We start from the raw sequence: 24,495 nt of genomic DNA, 5'->3' as shown, positions 1-24,495 counted from the left end.
GGAAGAGGATTTGTTTTTTTGGGGTAGAGGGTGCTGGATTGAGTGATGTACGGGTACCTGTATATTTTGCAGTTGCCAGTGGGTCCGGATGTATGTTTTGTATGTTTGGTATGTTTTGATGAGTGTGGTTTGCGTGCGGTCTAGTTTTCGGGTGAGTTTGTGCATTTGGGTTTGATAGGTAATGCTTTGCAAGTAGGTGTGCTTGTCTGTGATGATTGTGCTACTGAGGTGGTTGGTGTGGTGTGGGTGTCTATATGTTTTACAGTTGCATGTGGGCCAGGTGTATTTTATGTATGTTGGATAGAACCCATTGTACAGTATCATTGAAGGGGGAAGCGCAAGCATTAGTAGCACAAGAGTGCAGATCCCTAACGTGATCACATATAGGTTCCAGGTAAATGGGAAAAATCAGGGGTGACCACAGAATAAGCAGATTATATTAATATGTATAATGTATTGCCAGAGATGTCTACAGGAACCACCTCTTTGAAATCTGAGAGCTATTTGCTGTGGAGATTGGCAGAACATTGTCTTATAAGCTGCTCAGCAGCTATTATCTCACCTCCTCACCATGATGGCCCACATCTCAATTATTCCTTGTGGTGTATTGCCTGAGTGCTCCCAAAGCCTTGAATTCATTTCAACAGTAACTTCATGAGTATCCTTTAGAAAAATAACACGATGGCGCTGGCAGGTATGTTTACTCATGAAGATAAACGTAATATGACTTCAACTGTTCAATCAACTTGATTCAATTGCTGCATCCTTCACAGTTGGGTTTTCTCCCTGAATACAGCATTGATCTGCTCTCATAGAGATTTCAGATTATATTAAAATGGCTGTGGATATGGGACAAAAGTATCCTTGCTGCTACTGGATCTCTTGACAACATGTGGTACGATTCCTCATTCTATCCTGTTGTACCTCCTACTGGATATAGAGATTGGTGGGTCCACCCTGGCTTGCCTGTGTTCCTTTCTACTGAAACAAAATCAGTAGGTATGGACTGCCACCATTTGGTATTTACTTTAAATCTATTGATTCAGGGGGTCTCCAGGGTTCCGCAGTAAGTCCGACATTGTTCAATGTCTTTATGTCTCTTTTTACAACCCTGGTGGAATCCTTTGGGGAGCAGTTCATTTACTAAGCTGACAACATGCAGATTATTCTGACTTGGAACAGGGATATCTCCAATGCCCAAAGTGATTTTAAAGTGTGTCTGTCACTGGTGTTCCGGGTAATGTGCTGGAGTAATCTTCAGTGCAAAACGAGAAAGACAGAGGTACTAGTTTTTTACCCCCACCGGCATCTGTGGGGTGGTGAGGTTTGGCCTAGCTCTGCTCCATCTCCTCTGACCCTCACTTCAGTGGTTAAGAACCTCAGAATGAAGATTGACAATAATTTGTCCTTCAAACCACAGGAGGAGAGTGTAGTTGGGACCTGTTTTGGCCTACTTCTATTCCTGAGGAAGGTTCTGTTACTTCTTCTTTCCCCTTGCCAGAAGATGGTTTTCCATGCCTTTATAATGTCTCGGCTGTACTATGCCAATTAATTATACTGGAAACTACCTGTGTATCTACTTGAGAATCCAGTTGGTGCAGAATGTTGTGGCCGGGCTCTTGCTGAACATTCCGAGGAATATCTCTGTTCAGGTCCATCTTAAGGGATTGCATTGTTTTCCCATCCATGCAGGGGTGAATTTCAAGGTACTGGATCTAGGCCATAGAGCTTTCTATGGACCAGGCACATAATATCATCTCGAACAACTTCTTCGTTATCATCCATCCAGAATGCTATGGTCTACTGATGCATTGCTGGCAGTAGTGACAAAGAGAAACAGATGAGGAGGCTCCTCCTTCTCTGTGCTAGCTGTCACAAGCTTGACTCCTCTTCGCCTGTACCTTTGTGCCACCAACGATGCAAACTAGTTTAAACACAGCCTGAGAACCTGGCTTTTTGATGATGCGTTTTAGAAAATGTCCCCTTCTGATGAGATTAGTGGTTAATGTTTCTGCAGCGCTGGTGCACTCTTTCAGTACCCATGTGCTTTATAGGCCCCCTAGATTTTTTTGATTTTTCTATTTTAGACTCTGATTTTAAATGCAGCTTAAAGTGTAGGGGACAGCCACAGTGCTGTGACTGTCCTAGTTCTGCTTTCTGGATCAGCATATTTTGATGCCTTCTTTGCTGCCCAACATCCCAGGCCTACAGGTAAAATACTCTTGATATTGAAAAATTCGATGTATGCAATGACACACGTGTATACGAAATCAAGATTGCATCACTCTTGTCAAAATACCCTGATATGACCTATCCATCAATCCAAGTCAGAAATATTTAGTCAGGCAGGCCTTACCACCTAAATTTGAGGCAACTGATTGAAAGATCTCAGAGGGGGTGGCATGGTACTATCAGAACAATCGTGCGAACAGGAAACGCTCAGGTCAATTCCACAGATAGGTAGCGACATCATAATGCTCTGGAGAGATTGTCCTAATAAAGCACACATGGTTGGAGGGGTGCGCACGTTCTCAAAACCCAATAAAATTAGATCCCACATGAAGTTAAGAACACTCAGCCAAACAGGACACAGCACACACACAGCACAGGCAGTGATCACATGCACCCCATGCTGGACACCTGACATGTTACCTAAAAGTGTCTAAGCCAAGTAGAAAGCCACATGCTCTTGTTATCAGTTGGGAGACATGTATGACTCCATGACAAGGGCTGCATTCCTCCTCCTAAAAATGATCTCCGAATTGTTTTATGATAACTGCAAGAAATGTATCATTGCTCTCAGATTGATTGTACTTTGTGACAGTCCTCAGACCCTGACTCTGTAGCACTTCTCCCAGCCAAAGAGTTTGATTAAACCAACTGTTACTCTTTTTCCAAACGCCTCTTGTCTTTTGTTTTTTCAAGGTAAATTCACATTGGAGCAACAATACGAATAATGTTACCCTGTACCCAGTTTCAGTCACATCAATAATTGAAGACATGAGCCCACAACTTCCGAAAAGGAAGGGGGGTTGGGGACTGTGGGGGTTGTTTGCTGCACGCATCAAAATATTTTTAGCTCTCTTTTCTGTTTGAATCAGTGACAAACTGTGACAAGCTGGTGGGAACGACGGCAGAGCAGTGCAGCGCCACGACACCTAGCGCTGGCAATCATCTGCTGTGTACGCCCAACACAAATGCTGGCTGTCAATGTTTTCAACACAAACAGTGGTCTGATGTGTTGTTTTCTCATGCTGTGCTAAAATGCGTGGGCACTGATAATTTTTTGCACGTGAGTTTATGTCATATATTCGCCATAATAAGCCATAACAAAGACGCAAGCACCTGAAAGGTCGCAGGTACAGATAAAGAAGCTTCGTGAGGAAATGAAGTGAATTAGGAAATAACTTACTGTTGCCTGTTGTTTTTCTGCCTTTTCAGTTGCTTCGTTAAGTTGTTTTTTGAAAGATTCCTGCAGAACATGCATTTCTTCCCTGGAAAATGAAAACACACAAAAATAAACATTTTTATGAACATTTATGAGGATGCTTTTTATACTTTTATGCTGTTTATGGCAACCGACTCTAATATATGTAAATAACGTGCAATTTTTTACTGAGCCTTTTAGGGGTTTACAAAGAAGCACTCATTCATTTTCTAGAAGTGCACTGCCTTTCTCGTGCTTAATATTCTCTGCCTCGACACAAGTGTTCTGATGTTGAAACAACGCGAACTGTGCAAACATTAGAGACGGAAGATACAGTCTGTAAGCTGGGGAGCGCTGCTATTGGCTTTGTAACATTTGTCATCCATTTAATACCGAGGGCCATTGACGTTGTTTTTTCCCTGACACCCTTTTTACTTGAAGTACAATAGAATTACCACACTTTCTAACAACCTTTTTGTTTAGATACCCTTTAAAAAGGCTAAAGGGCCATATGTATGAATCGCTAAAATGGGTTCGCAAACTCTGAAATTTGCAGAATTTCGGGTTTGCGATCTCATTTTCACTAAATGGTATGTATGTAGCAAATTTGAGTGCAAAGTAAGGAATCGCAAATTTGCGATTCCTTATTTTGGAATTGCATTTAAGGAATCGCAAATTTTGCCATTCCTTAAATGCAATGTATGAAGCACCCAAGTTGTGCGATTTCTCATTAAGAAATCGCAAATTACCACCAACTTGAAGTTGGTGGTACTTTGCGATTTCTTTCACAAAAGCACTTTTTTGCATTTGTGAAGGTGCCATGTGGCGCACATACATCGACTTCGGGCATGTATGTGCACAATATGCACACACATATGATTTTCAGGGGTGAATCAGAGTGTTCTTATGACACCCTTGAATTTATTTTCAATTTGCGATTCTCAAATTGCTTATCGCTAATTGAGAATAACTACACATTCATTCCTATGGGCCTCCTGGCCCATAGAAATGAATGGGAAATTATTCCATAATTGGGATTCGCAATTTGCTAATCGCAATTAAGGAATTTTCACCCACATGCATCATTGTTACATTTTGCGATTTCTTAATTGCGAAAATTAAGGAATCGCAATTAAGAAATCGCAAAATTCTATGCATTAAGAAATCGCAATATTTTTTGCGATTCCTTAATTTTCCCTAATAACGATTCACAATTTGCGAATTGCAATTAAGGAATCTCTTCCCATTGATTCCTATGGGCCTAGAGGCCCATGGGAATTAATGGGAAGCTATTCTCATTTTGCGATTCGCAATTAAGGAATCGCAAAATGAGAATGCTCTTTCAAGGGTGCGGGGGGGGATCCTAAGGACCCCCCCCCCCTGCACCCCTGAAATTTAACTAAGGGCATGTGTGTGTGTAAAATGAAACTTTCAAAAATGCACTTTTGTGCATTTTTGAAAGTTTTAGCAAATTACCATGAAGTTCAATGGTAATTACCTCTTCCTATTTGCGAATTCACAAAAAAAAATATTCATGCATTGCATTTGAGAATCACAAATTGCGATTTCTTAAATGCAATCGCAATAAAGAAATCGCAACATAATTGGGATTCCTTGAATTGCGAAAAAATAAAAAAACATGATGCATCCCAAAAAAGGAAATTTGATTTGCAAACGGACGAATTTTGCGATTCGCACCGTTTGCTGATGCAATTTACCTTTATGCATGTGGGCATTTAAGAAATCGCAAAAAAATATGAGTTTCTACATACATACCAATTTGCAAATCTCAAATAGCGATTTCAAAAATATCGCTATTTGAGATTCGCAAATCTGGATGTTGATACATCTGCCCCCAAGTCAATTGAGACAGTGCTAGTCCTTGAAAGAGATAATCATGTGTCTTTATCTAGTGAGGCAACTTTCATTGCAACATCAAAGATTTTTCAATTGCACTAGAATAAGTTTGCAAAATATCAATAAGCACCGTAAACTAGTTAAAGTACTTATACTGGCTTTTAGTTGATTGATGTGGATTTTGGGACAGCAGAACAAAAAAATGTAATGTCTATAGCTTAACAAAAAAAAAAAAACTGAAATCAGTAGACACAGAAACACCAATAAATGTGCTAAAGATGAAACTAGGATCAACATATTATTGTCCAAATATCTATTGGGCAGTCATTTAGAATAAACCAATTCTAACTTGTCAATTAGAATTCCTCCCAAAGAATTCAATTCTCGATAGAGACTCTGAATGAAAAAGCATTTCCAGCTATGGGAGCAAGAGAGTGCTACAGCGAACCATGAGGCATATTTACAAGGATTTAACGCCATGGTAGCGTACATTTTTTAACGTTACGGCAGCTTTTCTTTTGTTGCTATATTTTATGGTTGCCTCTAAGTCCAGTTAGGGGCATTTTTTCAATATTAACATGGTTTTTTAATAGCAAACCTTTTATTAGCGTGACTTATAGCAAATGCGATTCAAGGTGGGCGTTCCGGCATAAAAACTCCAGCAAAACACACAAGGGGATTGTAGCAAGGATTACCTTGTACATGGCTAAAAGAGAAAAACTGCTGCTCAGTCCCATTAGGGGCAGTTTTATAACATCAGAAATTAGCTGGTATTAGAAATAGCGCAAATACACTTGGGGCTTCATTTAAGAGGTTTTAGTGCAGGACAGCTCTACAAGGAATCTTGTGCATCGCCCTGTGACAAAAGAAATGGGCAGGAATGTGCCCTATCAAAAAGATAGGGCGCATTCCTGTCTTCTTCTCCTACGTTGGCGCACAATGGCTGCCAGGCGTTAATGCAGGCACGCTTGTGCAATGGTGCAAGTGTGCCTGCGTTGCGGAGCAGATTGATGTTGTGCAGGAAGCGCACTTTCATCCTCAAAATCACAAAATCAATCAATCCAGGTGATTTCCTCTTTCTTTGTGTGCTGCAGAATTCTGCATACATAGAAAAGTGAAAAAATACGATAAATGAAAATATTTATCCGTGTTGCACCTCCCAAATGCCACCCTTAGGTTGGTGTTAGATTCTGGCGCATTTCCAGGTGTACAGTTTCTCATAAATCTGGGAATGCTTCAGATGCCAAGGGTTTTGGGTGAGAATGCCCACAGGAACACCCATAGTACCTCTGTTTCACGCCGTTTTATGGGTGAAAGGGATACATATTTACAAGGCTATGAAAAGCCACGTAAAGTGACTTTACATGACCTTGCAAATATGCTGTGGCACATTGCGCCTTGGAATGTCAAAAAGTGACATTCGAGCGGTGCAAACGTGCCACCAGGGCTTCAGATATGAGGCCCTTGGAAAATAGACAAACTCAATATATAGCGCGCAGACCTCCGTGAGCCCACAGTAACTCCACAGCACTGGCGGTAGGCCCAGCGAGGTCGCCAGCCCTGGGGACTGTCTGCGCTTCCAGGCATCGGCCTCCATGGTTTTGCAAGAATGTTGCAATGAAAAGTGCAGATTCACTGTTTTTCCCCAGCGATGCACCACTTTTCATAAATGAGGCCCTCATTCCGCATTTCCTCTTCCCCTAGGACTCTGGTTGGTCATCCTGGCTGTTGGCAGGTTTGGGGGGGATGTTGACCTGTGCTGAACTTAGTCCTGGCTGCTCCATTCTGCATGTTAGTGGTTCTGGATCTAATTGAACCGATTGTGTGTATACTGGACTCCTCTTAGTGTACCCCTGAACAAATAGGGGGACACTTAATATATTTAGTGTGACCTTCTGGGTGAAAAGGTTGATTTTGTATATGAATATTGTTTGTTGTTTTTATGTCCGATGATATATGTGTATATGTATGTGTAATTTGTATGTTTATTTGCATTAAGGATTACTAAAAATAAAATTGGTAATCTTGTTTATGATTAGGTATGCAATCAATTTTGTAGATAAAAAAAACTAATTCTGAGAATTTTGTTAAGGGAACTCAATGTCCCTTATCTTTTAAGGATTGGAAGATCGATCCCTCCCGACCAATTTCTGTTTCCTGCAGTTTTGTATCCTTTACCCAGGTGCGGGTGGGTTATTTGGGTATACCCCTATAATTATTATTTCAAATCAACATCAAGTTGGCAAGAGCAAGCGAGGAAAATCCACCTCCTTGTGTGATTATTTCTCATTCCTGCTCCTACCATCAAGTTAGCAAGTGAGAGCACGGAAAATAAACCTCCCGGCAAGATTTCTCAACGCTGGAATTCAAATTTCTCAATGAGACTTGCCACATATGCTCAGGGCCATTCACATTCAGAAACTATCCGTTCGCGTTGAGAAAGTTTCTGCTTATGTAGAAACTCTACTCGAGAGGCAGAAAGGAAGCAGCGCCTGCTTGCGCCTGACTGCGCTGTGCATGGTGCCTTTTGCAATAATTTTACAAACATCCGATGCTGAAAATTACAGCGAATTGCATTTTTTAACCCACTCCGCCGCTTGCGGAGCTCCGCGTAGCACGCAGAACTCCACGAACTCGGTCTAGGCTTACTAATAATATTTAATTTACAGGCCCTGGTTGCATGTAGTGTCACTTTACTAGAGACTTACAAGAAAATTAAATATGCCAATTGGGGATAATCCAATATTAGCATGTTTTGAGAAGTCAGCACATATACCGTAGCACTTGTTAGCAGTGGTAAATTGCGCAGATTCCTAAGGCCTGCAAAAGGGAAATCGGCAAAAATGGAGGAGAAAAGGGAAATATTCGAGGTAAGACCACCCTAAGGCTGACAAGTCTAACAGGAGGACACACTTTAGGTGCCTTGCAGAATTCTTCCCTGGTGGGCTCACCCTCAACATGCCATCTAGCAAGCTGATGCAGGTTTTCTAGGGTGGCAATGTCCTCCCCGGTGAGCTACAGGGTGGCTTCCGCAGGCACCCCATCAACCTCAATTGTAGAAACATCATGGGTTGGTTTCTGGTGCCCCCTGCCCTTCTTATTCTTGGCAGCTGACCGGGCCATTGTTCCATGTGCCAGGCTTCCTTTACTCCCATCTCAGGCATTCAAGCAAACCTAACATCTCCAGGTGTGACTGGGCACCACTTCCTTCTAGACACTGTGCTCTAAGTCCTTGCCATTGCCATCAGACAAACTACAGGCTAGGCAGGGTTCAAAGCTATTTTTAGAGGACCTGAGACCACCCTCACTAAAAAAGTACCAGAGCTTCTGGGTATTGATTCTCAATGTTGTCTGCAACTATGACCCGGTGATGTTAGGGAGGACCTTCTCGGAAGATACCAGATGGAACCTCACAGTAGTCATACTGGCTCATGTGTCTGTCAGTGCCTCACATCCTGTGCCTATTGATGGTGACCCACTGCCTATGCATGAAAGTATTTGCAGGAATATGGGTTTTTGGCACCATCTCCCTATACCCTAGGTATACTAAGGTAACCTTTGATCTCTCCCCTATGGTAACTGGGACCGTCTTCTCCCCATGTGCTACACTGGCCAACATCAGGTGTCTGCCCACTGGTGGGAACTGTGCCCTTTCGGGACATTTGGTGTTTGCTTTTGAGTGCTCATCTTTGTAACACTCAGTTCACTGGGGGATGAAACTCCTCACGTTTTTTCAAAAACAAACTTGCTTTTAGGCTCAGACTGGGACTGGTTACTATTCTTTCCTTGGGCATTAGTTTGGGGGCCTATGGAGAACTACTTATTGTCAAGATATTCTACTGCCTCTTCCTTCTGGTGGAACCCATGACCATCTTGCTGGTGAACTCCCTCAGGAATATTTCAGGATGCTCTGGTGCTGACACAGAGTTTTGCCTCCTTAACAAGCTCCCTGGAATCAGTGAGCTTACTATCAATCAGGTGCTGGTACAGCCTCTTAAAACAGATACCAAACACGTACTCTTTCAGTATCAGATTAACCAACCCCGTAAAATCATAAACTTTGCTGCCCTGCAGCCAAACATTCAGTGATTTTTTAGGAGTAATCAAGAAAATCCACCCAAGACTGGTTAGGCATATTTTGGCTATCCCTTAGCCTAATGCAGTTCTTCTATAGGGTGAGTCTAAACTTTGTGACAAGGATAGTTGTCATTGTGATGCACTCCATCTGGACCCCTGCCTCCCTTGAAAGCCAGGTATTCCTTCCAACTTTAGGTATGTGCTTACAGAGCCATGACCGCAAAACTCTTCTGGGACCCTATGCATTTTAAGAGCATAGGCAGAATATCAATCAATCAGGAATTTTGAAGTGTGCTACTGACCGTGAGGGTTACAATGCGCTAGGGTGGGGAGCAGCTCTGGTCAGTCGAAGAGCCAGGTCTTGAGGGTCTTCCTGAAGATGTGTAGAGTGGGGGCGCATCTGATGTCGATCGGGAGCTCGTTTCTAGCCTTATCTGTGATGTAGGGGAAGGTTCTTTTGCCTGTTCTTGCTCTGCAGATGCAGGTGAGGTCGAGGTCGGTGGAACTGAGGTTTTTCTTGGGTACGTGGAAGGAGATTTTGTTGAGATATTGGAATCCAGTGTTGTGGAGTCATTTGTAGGCGAGGGTGAGTATCTTGAAAGTTACTCTCCTCTCGACAGGGAGCCAATAAGAGTTTCGCAGGTGTTGGGATATGTGTTCATGTCGAGGGATGCTGTGGACGAGTCTGGCTGAGGTGTTCTGTATGGTCTGGAGTTTGCTGAGCAGAGACTTGTTGACCCCGGCATAGAGGGCGTTTCCGTAGTTTAGTCTGCTGGTTATGAGTGTGGGGGTGGCGGTCTTTCTTGATTCTTGGGGGGGGTACATTTGAAGGACTTCAAGAGGATGCAGTTGGTATTGAAGCAGGTGGAGGTGACAGCATTGATCTGTCGTGTCAAGGGGAGGGAGGAGTTGAGTACGATGCAGAGGTTCCAGGCATGGTTTGTAGGAATGGGGTGTTGCCAAGGGTGGTGCCCCACCAGGTGTTGTCCCAAGCAGAAGGTGAGGGTACGAGGACATCTGTCTTCTCTGAGTTGAGCTTCAGGCAGCTGCTGCTCATCCAGGATGCAATGTCCTTCATTTCGTCTTGGAAGCTGAGTCTGGTGGTAATGGGGTCCTTGGTGAAGGAGAGGATGAGCTGGGTGTCCTCAGCATAGGATACTATCCTGAGTCCTTGCTGTCTGACGATGACAGTGAGGGGGGCCATGTAGATGTTGAATAGCATGGGGCTGAGCGAAGATTCTTGGGGTACTCACAGTTGATCCCTGTGGGTTTGCAGAGGAAGTGTGAAAGTCTGATTCTTTGGCTTCTGCCGGTGAAGAAGGAGCGAAGACATTCAAGGGCGGTTCCCTGCATGCCGGCGTCGTGAAGTCTGGTGGTTAGTGTGCGGTGGGAGATGGTGTCAAAGGCTACAGAGGTTGAGTAGTAACAGGGCTGCGGTGTGGCCTTGGTCGAGGAGGGTGCGGGTGTCATCAGTAGCTGCGAGTAGAGTGGTCTAAGTGCTGTGGTTCCTAGGGAAGCCGGATTGGGTGGGGTCGAGGATAGAATTCTCTTCAATGAATTTAGTTAGTTGGGCGTTAACAGTCTTCTCTGTGACATTGGCCACAAAGGGCAGGAGGGAGATGGGTCGGTAGTTCTTGAGGTCCTTAGGATCTGCTGAGGGCTTCTTGAGTATGGGCTTGACTTCTGCATGTTTCCAGTCATCAGGGAATGTTCCGGTTTCGAAAGTGGCGTTGATGGTGCGTTGTAGTTCTGATGTGATGGTGGTGGCGGCTCTGTAGAAGATGTGTGGCTGGCAGGGGACTGTAAGGGCTCCAGAGTGAATGACTTTCATGGTCCATGCAATGTCTTTGGTGGTGAATGGGGTTTAAGAGGAGATGGTGGTCTAGCTGGCAATGCTGGAGGAGGGAGTGGATTCGGAGTTCAATGTCTGTTCATTGAAGCCGTCATAGAAGCCTTGATTTTCAGGTGGAAGTAGGAGCTGAGCTTTTTGCAGAGGCCCTGGGAGGGGGTGATGTCCGTGGATTAGCTAGGGTGTTTGGTGAGTTCCTGATGATGTTGAAACGTTCTTTTGAGTTACAGGAGTTGGCGAGGATCTTGTTCTGAATGAATGTTCTTTTGATGGATCTAATGAGTTGGTAGTATTTTGTCATGGAGTTCTTGTATGTGGTGGGGTGTTCCGAGTATTTTCTGTTTCTGCAATTCTTCTCGAGACATCTACAGGTGCATTTGGATTCTAGGAGATCGACTTGAACCAGGTGGCCTTTCAGGGGCGTTGTCTGTCGAGGTTGCTGAGTGGTGCAAGCTCATTTGCGCAGTTTTTGATCCATCTCTGGCGTTATTTGGATAACAGGTTGTTGTCGGTCGTGGTGGAGGGGGCATCGCATTTGAGGGTGTGGCTGAGCTGCCCCTTGGTGATCTTGCTCCAGTTCCTTTGTGGAGGGCGGGATGCAGATTTGGGGGTGGTGGGTCTGCCAATGTGAAAGTGTACGCGGTGGTCGTCTATCCAGGGAGGTTGCATGGTGTGGCTGAAGTGGTTGTTGCGACCTCCTGCATAGATGGGGTTGAGGGTGTGTCCTGCCTTGTGGGTGGGGGTGGTGACCAGTTGTTTCAGTCCGAGGTTGTCAAGATTGTCCTGGAGGTTGGCAAAGTTGGGATTGCTGCAAAAGTCAAGGTGGAAGTTGAGGTCTCTGGTCAGTATGTAGTCCAGGGAGGCGATGGCATGGGGCGTGATGAGGAATGCAGTTCGTGGTCTGGGTGGTCTGTAGGCAAGGGTGCCTTGTAGGGTCGTTCTGGGGATGGTCTGCATCTGGAAATAGAGGTGTTCGGTGGTGGGCGGGCTGTCTTCGTGTTGGAGGTGGTGAGTCGGAGGGAGCATCTTGTGTGCGAAGGCAAGTACTCCTCCTGGGTGGTTGAGGCGGTCCATCCTCTGGATCTTCTATCCTTGTGGGATGGCAGTGGCGGTGTCGGTGGCGGAGGTGGAGTTGGTAAATGTTTCTGTGAAAAAGGCGACGTCTGGCAACAGGGTGTTGGGGAGGGATCAGATCACTTGTCCATGTCACTTGTCCATGTCATCCCCTTGACACATAGCAGAGTATGAGACCTTTAGGTATGCAAACTTTCTTGCCAATGTATGCCACCATCACAGTTGCTGGACTCTGCATGTCTAGCTCTTATGTCCAGCTCTCTGAGGCTCCATTAATGAGATATTTTCCTCTTGCCTGCCTCCATCAGGAGATTGGCCATTGGTAAATAAAACCGCCTTTCAGCCTTCCTGTCTGCCAGCACCTCTGAGAACAGGGCATCCATAGATACACTGCTCCCTGCTCTAGTAGGGAGGACCAGCTCAGGAGCTCCTCCCCTGATTGCTGCGTCTCAAGGCTTGAATCCAGTCCCTGATCCTGCTCCTCCATATCATTCTCCTCTTCCTTATTCTCACTGGCTTAAAGCAAGTGGTGAACCTCCACCAAGGCCCTCAGAACTTTCTGAAGTGACAACGTTTGGTTGGCAGTACCCGTCCTTTGCTGAACTGCTTGTACTCAAGCAAGGTGTAGCTCTCTGGGGTGATGAGCTTTAATTCCATTTCTGCAGGTAAGGTCACAGACAGTGAGGTAGTAATTAGATTAAATGTGGAAAAAGCAAAAGAGACAATCAAAGAGAATTTAAAAAAATGAATTAGTATCAAATTATTTGTCTGGGATTTTAGTGTCACTCAAAACCACCTTTTGGTGCTGCACAAATACAAGTCCAAATGCCACTGCTGAACATCAATGTACAAAATTGGGTTACTGGTTGAGTGGGGTGAATCCCTAACTGTGCAGAAATAATACTCCCAGTTAGAGTGAAAAACAAGCAAACCCAAAAGTAATCCATATTTAAACCTCTGGTAGCTTGGCAGAAAACATTCAGGCTTAACTAATAGGCAATGTGGAAAGTATTTATGCAGCACTTTATACAGTAGGACTTGAGCTGTGGAGTTTCAAAGTTTTAAGTCAAATAGTGACTAGACGTACAAAGTACCAATCATGGTTTTATGGTCGTGCCAGACCAGGACAAAATCACAAATTCAGGTGGACTGCGATTGAGCACAGGCCACCTAAAGGTACTGATTGAGCAAGGGTTCAAGAAAACTTGCTTGGAGTAATTCTTCATTAGCATTTACTAACTGCTAAAACTGCAGATGAAATAAAACGAATATACACCAGACAACTACATATGGGAAGAAGGCTTTACGCATACTTAATTAACATGGAATAAAATCCAACGTGACTAAAACCTGCTTTAATTTGTAAAAACGCTTAGCTCATGTGCAAACCAGAATTACGTAGAGATAACGTGACTAACCCGCTTTGAGAAGGAAAAACCTCATTCATGCACAAGAAGGACTAACGTGGTCTTGAGGCACTGCATGCCCGGCATCTGCTTGCTTGAATTTAAAAGAAAGCCAGTGTTGCTAGTGCTTTTTCCAAGAAAAATCATAATGACGGGATAGAGTAAAAGTGGGTGGTGAACAGTGAGAATTATATGTTTAAGAAAAGTAACATATGTTTATGAATCTTTTCTTAATACTGTGCATTTGGGCCTGTTACGCCTATGACAAAAGGGAGGAAATGGCGCTGGATGACAATGTGTCGCCCATGCTCAGTGGATTCGTAATGTGACCGAATGACCGGAGAACTGAACAGCTGCCAGATACCAAGGACGGAAGACATGGGAAAGTGAAGACGTGTATCCCTCGTATATGGAGCCTGTATTAAAATGGCAACAATATATCTATGTGAGAAAAAAACATGAATGAGCTAAAGGGGAAGGGTTTGCGAGACAATAGTACCCTAATAAAACTTAATATATCAGCATAGTGTGATTAAAACTCCCCTAGCCCTGTCCAATCATATTCCGCATTTTATTGACATTTGCAACTATTGAGGGTAAGACATGTAGAAATAAATACTATAACTAGAGTGACTTTAGAAGTCAGTAGGAGAGAGAGAGAATTATGTAGAGATAGTGTGACTAACCCGCTTTGAGAAGGAAAAACCTCACGCATGTACAAGTAGGACTAACCTGGTCTTGCTGCCGCTGATGGGAGATGTGATTGACAAGCTAAGAGAAGACAAGTCAAGCTTGCTGCTGCTGGGTCGAGAGAGAGAGAGAAACGAGAACTGTCTGTGAAGATTCAGAACCAAATGACAGCCTGATTAGATTTGAAGATTCCAGAAGAACATTGAGGAAGGGGAGAGTGTAAGAGAGGGATGTGCTGTGGTGCGTTGGGTTTGTAGAGAAGTCTAGCAAGTATTTGCCTTCTCCTGATCCTGTCCTATAGCCTTTGTCTCCTGATTCTTACACAGGGGACTCCCACCAGTTCTTTGACCGGAGGGTTGTTTTTCAGTATTTCTAATAGGTAAATCAATATTATTCTGCTTCAAAATGTGCATATTTCTTTGCAATTGTGTTTTTGTTGGAACCTTCTGTCTCTTCATCTATCCACTCTTTTGCATTGATTTGTTGAATGAGTTTGTGTCATTGGTTGTTTTTGTTAAATGAAAGTTTCTCTCCCATTTGAAGAATGATGGAGTTTGCACTGTGAATTTGTATTAATGAGAATTCAATTTACATCTGAAATCTTTGATAAAACTTAAAAATCTTATCCATAGTCTGTGTTATTTTCACTGAGATCTATGAAAACTGTTAATATCACCATCAGCTAACTTAACTAATTATGTTCCAAATTGTTTGAGATTGCAGAGAATTAACTAATCAGAACTCAAGTGAATTATAAAACTTGACCCCCAGCGATTTTACCAGGGAGTGTGGATGAATATTTGAGTAAATGTGTATTGGCCCGATTTAATATTTTTTTGTGGAGTACTCATCCCTGGCCTTCCGCTGGATCAGTACTAAATTAGGCCTGCTGAACACTTAAATCCTGGCTGCGGAATGTTGTCAGATCCCAAATAGGCGTCACACAGCAGCAGTTCAGAGAAAGCTGCAAGGATGTGATGCAAAGTCCTGAGTCATTGTCAAGGATGCCGTAGATAAAAGGCTTACAACGCGAAAGCCAGTGCCAAGGATGTTTCACGCAGCAGCGGTTCTGAGGAAGCTGAAAACCTGCAATGTGAAGTCCTGCATCACCATCAAGATTGATGTTGTTGATGAGGGGCTTGGGCCATGTAGGCGCGTGTCAAGGATGAGTCACAGAGTGGCACTTTCGAGAAAGCTGCAACTGTGATGCTGTGTCCGGCCTCCGGGATGCGTTGTGCTGCAATGAGGCAGTAACAAAGCTGCGAGTAGGTGCAGCGTGCTGAGTATGTTCTGCCCACAGCTGGGCTAGCAGAACACTTACAGGCCTACTAACCTAAGTGTGAGAAGGTAATTTTGACCATCTAATCTGCCCAGATTTTTCTCTTTTTAATGTCTAATAATGTTTCTGTACACAGATAAAGAAAGTCAGCATGCTTTACTGCCTGGTCTGCAGTGACCCTCCATTATTCACTGTGTGGAAGGCTGCCTTGGTGTGCAGCTCTGCTTTCCTTTGGTCTAGAGTAACCACGGCCATGCCAATGTAGAGTGTAACCTGTATGAAAAGAATAATGCTGTAAAGTCCAACCCCATATCTGTACAGCTTATGGGTCATGTTTCATTTTTCTCCGGCTCAGCTCGGGAAAAGAGCCCAGGATTTTTGTCATCTTGCTGGGCTGGGTTAATTACTTTTTTCTCCAGCAGCAGGAACAAAGGTCTCCCCCCATAAAGGGAGCAATTGACCTTGATTAGGTCAGCTGCTCAGGAGGAAGTGGTGGGGTGGAATGCTCTGCATCATTCATCTTGAGGTCATCCTGTGCCAGGAAAAGCGCCAACCAAAGCCTAGTAAATAAAGGAAGGGAGCACAGACCCTGAGCCAAGCCAGGACGGGCTTTCCTTTCAGGTTTTGCTGTGGCTGTCCCTGGCAGTGATGTTAGCAAAGGGGCTGTAGCTGAGACCCCAGAGCACTAGTGACAAGTGACTCCTGGGTGACACATTCTTGAAGTATCTCAGACGGCTGTGCGGGAAGGTTGAAACATGGGACGGATTGGTGATGAGGCACCTCAGGATAGGCCAGAGTTGCATCCCTGATGGCAGCCCACACCCACTTAAAATGCCTTGCACAGGAGGAGAGCTCCTCTTGAATCTGCTTTTCTGAAGAACCCTGGGCCTGGAGCTGACTCCATGGCCAATTGGAAGGAGGAACCCAGTGACTAAATACTCTGCTCCCGATTTGCCCCAGGACCAGTGGGGCACTTCCCCAGGACCAGGGAAACTGGTTCCCTTAAACCCATGAGGAACAGTTCGGGGGAAAGACTGGGCTTCTGCCCATGGTAGAATAGAGGCCCGGAGGAAAACCAAGTGAAAGGCTGGTGCAGGGAGCCAGTGAACCTGCTCAATGTGAAGTTTAACACATTTGGAGGCCAGGAGCTCCAGGTGGCAAGGGCATGCAACCAAGAGCAAAATGAGCCAAAGACCATCCGAATCAGCCCAACAGGGCCCGCGTTAAGCCTTCGGGAATTTGGGTCAACTTTGAACCCAAACCGACCAATGCGAGCGAGTGGAGCTCTGTAGCCATATGATCATTATCCTCCAAGGGGGGCATGCCCCAGAGGTTGCCCCCAAGAAGATTGACTCTGGGAAGTGTGGTCACGGTACTTCTGGGAGTGCCATCACACTTCACCTGGGAGCAGAGAAAGGAGCCCAATACCAGTTCCCTGGACCCCAAGAAAAGAATGTACAGAGGCAGTGATGTCACACTCCTCCACAAAGGAGGGAGGGGATTCAGGACCCCATACCTGCGCCTCTGTGCCTACCATAATGAGGAGGGAGTACTGCTGCATTCAGCCACGTGGTCCATCTTCACCATACCCCAAGCCCATGTGTGAGGGGAGAGGGTAAGCCAGCCAGCAAGTATGCATCTCAGGCAGACCAGAGTGATGTTGTTGATTCCAGTGACAGCACAAGGGAGTGATGGCCTTTCGGGGAGCCCGTGAGGACAGCCGGGCATGGGTTCCCCAGGGCTGTGCCCCAAAAAGGAACAGTAGCTTGCGGGGTGTCCATGTGGGACCGGGCACCCTGAGAAACAAAAAGCATGGTGCAATACTGCTCCAATAAAAACAAAGGCAGTGAAAGAAAGCAAGGACATGCCTCTTCCCATTGCAGCAAGAGAGCTACTACTATAAAATGCACAAAAGTTTGGAGATGTGTCCCATAATGCCCTTTGGGACCTGCCCCATTTTTAAATGAAGCATTCTCGTTTTCAGCCTCTCGTGACCCCGGAAGGCTTTGCAATGCTACCCTATAAGAGTCAAGGATCACAATGGGGTGTTTGGTTCCCAAAGGAGGAAAAATGTAGACCCATTACTTGTGCAGGGCACACAACTAATGATGCATTTTCTAACACTAGATTTCAGGACAGGTGTGGAACTACTTGGGTGCAAGACTCAAAGCACTCAGAGTTCAGGTGCTAGGTTTAAGGATGTTGGAGCCTTTCTGTCCCTGAGGCTCTGATCAGGAGGACAGCCAACTAGCTCTTGGAGTCACTCAGGAGGTCCACCTGGGTTCATGATGCATGTTAGAAATGGGATTTCTGGTTGGCTAAGGCTTGCACCAAAGCCAGGCAGAAACCACCACTCTAGTCAGGGCAAGGGAGTTACACGCCAAAGATAACCCCTGCTCACCCCCTTGGCAGCTTGGCACGAGCAGTCAAGCTTATCCCGGAGGCCATGTGTAAATCATTTGCGCACTCACACAGCAACAACATCCCAGGCACACTACAAAAGGAACTCCACACAAGCCTATATCAAGCATATCCTTTGTATTTTCATAACACAGTAGAATAGTAAACACATAATATACATGGTGCCACCTGTCACTAGGTTGTATCTACAAGGGAATTATTTACACATGACATGGCCACATGGACCACTGTCAGAAGCATCACAAAGCAAAATTAGTAAAAGTTAAACAGATCATAACTATAAAACCCGTAAACACTGGTAATCACTGTACTTAGCATCAGCCTGTGACATAAACTGCAATATGCACAGCATCACATCAGGAGCGAATTACATTCTGCGCAAACCTCACCAGCATAAACTTATTATGCAATCATCTCACAAGTCTACCCGCATTAGAACCTTACCTCCTAAGTATTACTCACATTAGGGGCATAAATCACACACATAGGCATAATCTAATTAGCATAAACCATGATATGAAAACAACCTCATAATCATAAAAGACCACATTTAGAGGTATAACACAGAGTGCATAAAACATACTACTTGAATTACATTTCCTAGCACCCAAATACTTTTAGCACATAAATCACATTAGGGCCTGGCGTCCTATTAACCTCCTGGGGAAGCAACAATGGGGTGCAGGCACCAATAGCATGCCTCAACATACCCCCCTGCTCCACTCACCGGACTCTGCGCGTCTCCCTTGCTGGGGCTTCGTCCGGTTCACAGCTCGTCTTGTATGCGGGGCAAAGGCAGGCTCCATCTCCTTCCCGCTATGGAGACTCTAACACGAGGGGCTCTCCAGTCAGGCCTCTCCTCCCGGGGCTCTATTCCGTACTCTGCAGGACTGTTCTCTACTAAGTCCCTCTCCTGGGACTGGGACACCTGCAAGGCAAGGCTCCGTACGTCTTGGGCTGCGGGAGGGGCACTCTCAGTTCACGGGAGCCCATGCAGACTTCCCGGCTCCTTTCTAGAGCTCAGGACTACCTCGGAGGCAGGGTAGGCTCTCGTCTTCCCTCCTGGCCAATTACTCCTCACACGCAGGGCTCCCACCGGGACACGGGAGCCCTGCTTGGCAGATGCAGACCTCCTCTTTCCTCTTCCTGTGCAGGCATCGCAGGGCTCTCCCTTGCACACGGGAGCCCAGCCCAGGTATGCCGATTCCCAGGACTTCCTTTCCCTTTCTTCTTTGCCCGGAACAGTCTAGTGTGGGGTGGGCTCCCGCCTGGAGTTTCCCCTCCCTTCTCCTCGAGGAACCGGAAGTCCCGCCCACCATCAGGCAAAACGTAGCCTTACTTTCTTACGGCAGTGAGCTTTTTCTCTGGCACAGATGCGGGGTGTGCACCCAAAGCTGCATTAATACGCGGGGTGGGCACATGAGGTTGAAATAAGTAGCAGGAGAGCAGGGTGGCACCAGCTCTCCCCAAAACAGACAATTTAAAAATCCATACGCGAGGTGGGCACCCGCAATGATGCCTGCATCACGGGGAATCCTCACACCGGGATTCCCCCCATCAAGTCAAGCAGCCGAGTGCTGCGGAGCCCTCGTGTCCCTCCTCGTTGGGGAAAATAGGAGAATCCAGCAGAGCACTCACGAGGTGCTAAGAGCACAAAAACAGTCCTTCCTAAAAGATCAGATCAAGTCCAGCAAGAACTCCTTGGAGTCCTGAAGAAGGAATAAGTCCCAGCCTAATGTTCTAAAAGGTAAAAAGGGCTATGCAGGGCCCAAGCAGGCAAGCCCTCATGGTAGCTCCCCCTGGGCGCCAACAGCAGCACGCCCTGGCAGGAACAACAACCAAGAACTGAGCAATTTTATGGGGACACAGCCCCTATATTTAAATTTGGAAAACCCTTTGTGTCACAGCACAGGGCTGGAGGGATACCAATCAGAACTGGTATAGGGGAGTTTTGGAGCACTGTGTTGTGCTCAGCTCTTCTCTCCATTGTCCGGTGGGGGCTAGGTACTCAGACACACCACAGAAGGTGGAGCCAGCATTGTGGAGGGAAGGCACAGTCCTATTCAGGTTCCAGGTGCAACTCCTCCCTCCCATCTACATGCAGATCTCACCATTCACCACTGGGCAGACCCATCCTTGCTCCTGGAGCCACCCACATCATCGAGCACCTGTCAGTCACAAGTCAGACATGCAATTTACATCAGGCAAGCAGACACACTGTGCACAAAAATGACAACTTCAAAAAATGGCACTTCTCCACTAGTCACAATAAATCTGTGCACACCATTGTGCAGCATTCATTCTCACGAGTTTGCACATTCTAAACTCTCCTCTGCACTCCTCTCATACCAGAAACTACCAGGGAAACACATATCCCCCATGCATTTCCATGGGAGGGCAGGCCCATCTCACCACACATACACAGAGAGCACACACACTTTACACTGGGCCACAGTGCTAAAGTGCGCAGAGGACTAAAATCACCAACACCAAGTTACAGAAAAAGGCTGGGAGAACGCAAAAGGTTTCGGGGAGAACCTACAAAAAGGGCCAAGTCCAACAATGCAGTTTCAGTGTTTTCACTAAGGCATCAATGCAAAGGAGTAGCAATCCTTTTTGCAGAGCAGCAGAGCAGTCGTTAGTCTTCCACAGGTCCAGAGATGTACTGAAGAGTTGGGTCTGAGGGTTAATTATGTATACCTAATTCCAATTTGTGATAGGAGAAGTTTCTGGAGGGTTCCACCTCAGAGGTGCTTGTCATTTCCTGCCTCGCTGCCCTGGCCTGGCCTATGTGGGGTGACAATCGACTAGTGTGAAACCCTTTGTGAGTGTGGTCGGGCATAGGCTTGTGTTGTGCAAGTGTGTTAGGTGACATCTCTTCCCCCTATCAAGTAAGAAATGGTCCATCCTGCCAACAGCTATTTCCTCTTTGTCTCAATGTCTAGGACAAATACAAAAAGCCTAACTGCCAGCTACACCTAGACATGTGACCCAGGATACAGTCTGGGGCACTAAATAGTTTAGACAAAAAAATGGCATCTATCTAAAAGTGGCATTTTCGGATTTGTGACTTAAAATCAAACTTTCCCATTAAAGAGAGTTTTAAACTACAATTCTTTAGACACATACTCAACATCTGCACTTGCTCCCAATTGAAAGTTAGCGCTTATGAACTGTAATACGGTAACCTAATATTATTTTGTGTTAGAGAAAGGCCTTGCAGTAGTGAAAAATGAACTTAGGAGTTTTACACTAACAGTATATGTAAAACTTAAAAGAGTATTGTCCAGCCTTTTAAATTCACAGCACCCAGCCCTATGGGTTGCTGAGTGCCTACCCTTGGGGTACCTTACATGTATTAAAAAGGAAGGTTTGGGTTTGGATAAATGTTTATTTGCCAGGTGAAAATGGCAGTTTAAAATTCTCACACAGGCTGCAGACTGATTTGCATATAGCCATGTCTGAACTGGGGTGACAGAGTGGGCTAAAGAACGGTGATGGATTAAACCCAGACTGGGTGTGAGTGTTTTATTGATTCAGATGCTCCTTCCATCACCACCCCCTTTTGCACCGCTTTTGGCCGCCATAAGTGTGGCAGGGTATGCTCAGACGTGAGTCCCTTGCTCACTTTGCCACTGGTTTCAAGCAAGCCGGGCTGAAGACGGCTGGAATGATAGAAACCGGTCCTCGGAACCTAGTTTCCGGTCCAGCGAAGACACAGCTTGGTAGTTTGGGCTGGACTGTTCCCATGAGGCACAGGGTCAGACTGATTTGCATATAGCCATGTCTGAACTGGGGTGGCAGAGTGGGCTAAAGAACGGTGATGGATTAAACCCAGATCTTTTGACTGGGTGTGAGTGTTTGATTGATTCAGATGCTCCGTCCATCACCACCCCCTTTTGTACCGCTTTTGGCCGCCATAAGTGTGGCAGGGTATGCTCAGACGTGAGTCCCTTGCTCACTTTGCCACTGGATTCCAGCAAGCCGGGCTGACGACGGCTGGAATGCCAGAAACCGGTCCTCGGAACCTAGTTTCCAGTCCAGGGAAGGGGAAACACCCGTTACAACGCAACTTTTACAACGCACTACCATTACATCGCAACTTTTACAACGCAGGTACCATTACAATGCATGCCATTACAACGCATGTCATCACATAGCAGATACTATTACAACGCATGCCATTAGATCGTAAGTATAGGTAAGTATATAATTTTTATTTTATTTTATTTTACATTATTTTATTAATTTAATTAATATTAAAAATAAATTAAAATATTAATTTATGTATTTTTATAAAATTAATTATATATATTAATTTAAGTAATTAAAAAAAATAAGTATGAGTATAGGAGTATATGTTTTGGGGTACTGAGGTATATGTTTTCGGTTTTTGGGTATTTTTAGGGTTCAGGGCTAGGTTTGGTTTTTGGGGTACAGGGGTATTTTTAGGTTTTAGGGCTAGGTTTGGTTTTTGGGGTACAGGGGTATTTTTAGGTTTTAGGGCTGGGTTTGGTTTTTGGGGTAAAGGGGTATTTTTATGTTTTAGGGCTGGGTTTGGTTTTTGGGGTACAGGGGTATTTTTAGGTTTTAGGGCTGGTTTTGGTTTTTGGGGTACAGGGGTATTTTTAGGTTTTAGGGCTGGGTTTAGTTTTTGGGGTACAAGGGTATTTTTAGGTTTTAGGGCTGGGTTTGGTTTTTGGGGTACAGGGGTATTTTTAAGTTTTAGGGCTGGGTTTGGTTTTTGGGGTACAGGGGTATTTTTAGGTTTTAGGGCTGGGTTTGGTTTTTTGGGGTACAGGGGTATTTTTTGGTTTTAGGGCTGGGTTTTGTTTTTGTGGTACAGGGGTATTACGACTTTAAATAAATTAAATTAATTAAATTAATTAAATTAAATTAAATTAATTACAATATTTACAATTATAAATTTATTTAAATTACATTATTTAAAATTAATTAAGTTAATTACATCTTTTTAATTTTTTTTATTTATTAAAATTAAATAATATTATTTACAATTTATAAATTAATTAAATTACATTAATTATATTAAATTAAATTATATTAATTATTATTTTAATTTAATTTAAATTATATTTATTGTAATACATTAAATTATATTATTTACTATTTATAAATTAATTAAATTACATTAATTAAATTTAATTAAATAAATTAAATTAATTACAATTTTAATATTAATTAAATTACAATAATTAAATTAATTACTGTTTTAACATTTTTTAAAATATATTTATTATTTTAAATTAATTAAATTAACTTAATTACATTTTTTTAAAAAAGATATACTTACCTATACTTACGATGTAATGGCATGCGTTGTAATTTTATCTGCTATGTAATGACATGCGTTGTAATGGCATGCATTGTAATGGTACCTGCGTTGTAAAAGTTGCGATGTTACGGTATGCGTTGTAAAATAACGCGTTGTAACGTCATATATCCCCAGGGAAGACATGGCTTGGCAGTTCGGGCCGGACTGTTCCCATGAGGCACATGGTCAGACTGATTTGCATATAGCCATGTCCTAACTGGGGTGGCAGAGTGGGCTAAAGAACGGTGATGGATTAAACCCTGATCTTTTGACTGGGTGTGAGTGTTTGATTGATTCAGATGCTCCGTCCATCACCACCCACTTTTGTACCGCAATATCAAGCCTGAAACATGTTTAAAAGGCTACTACAGTGATTGACACAATTGATGCTGCAAGCCCATGAGTAGCATTCAATTTACAGGCCTAGGTAAAGGCAGTACTCCTTTAGTAGGAACGTACAAGTACATTTAATGTGCTAATAGGGTATAAGCCTGTGTTACCATGCTTTAGAGAGTGAGCATACACAGGTTAGCAGTATTTAGAAGTGGTAAAGTAGATAAAGTGCTAAGGGCAACAAAAATATGATCAGAAAAATGATAGGAGTAAGGCAGAAAGTTTAGGGGAAGACCACCCTAAGACTGAAAGGTCTAACACTGAGCAGGTGTAATACGAAAAGGTAGGGCCAGATGTATTAAATGTTGGCCACAAACACTAGTCAGAATTTTTATCCAGCATTTCTGCTGCCAGTATTGAAATTAATGTACTGATCAATGTACTGATAAGTCGGCATATGAAACTCAGAATAGGAGTGGGTAGTAATCCAAACTATCTCATAATTATTCATGAGGCTGGTTGCAAATCTCCACTCACTCTTTTTGGTGGCCATGAGCAGGATGGTGCTCTACTAGGGTCAGAAGAAGACATGCCTGTAATCACCCGTAACTTAAGTACAAGTTGTTTTTAAATGTGGCCTGCTTTTCCTAAATGAAACGAATTGCATTACAAAAGCAAAAGTTCACTTATTTTTTAAATGTAGAGAGTTGGCAGTGGTCCTTCGGGCCACCACCAAATGCCTAATAA

General features: G+C 44.3%; 1 protein-coding gene across 2 annotated transcripts in view; it reads right to left on the bottom strand.

Annotated features, from left to right (window-relative positions):
• The window catches only part of LUZP2 (leucine zipper protein 2), a 1,380,972-nt gene that overhangs the window by 785,492 nt on the left and 570,985 nt on the right, over nt 1–24,495 (bottom strand). For both annotated transcript variants that reach the window (XM_086959880.1, XM_086959879.1), the window contains exon 4: nt 3,413–3,494. In XM_086959880.1, the coding sequence (XP_086816006.1) occupies nt 3,413–3,494 (82 nt within the window). The remainder of the gene's footprint in view (nt 1–3,412; nt 3,495–24,495) is intronic.

This window comes from Lissotriton vulgaris, chromosome 2_2, assembly GCF_964263255.1.
Source record: "Lissotriton vulgaris chromosome 2_2, aLisVul1.2, whole genome shotgun sequence".
Lineage (NCBI taxonomy): Eukaryota > Metazoa > Chordata > Amphibia > Caudata > Salamandridae > Lissotriton > Lissotriton vulgaris.
The sequence above is the reverse complement of the archived record's forward strand: the minus strand, read 5'-3'. Positions and strand labels throughout refer to the sequence as shown.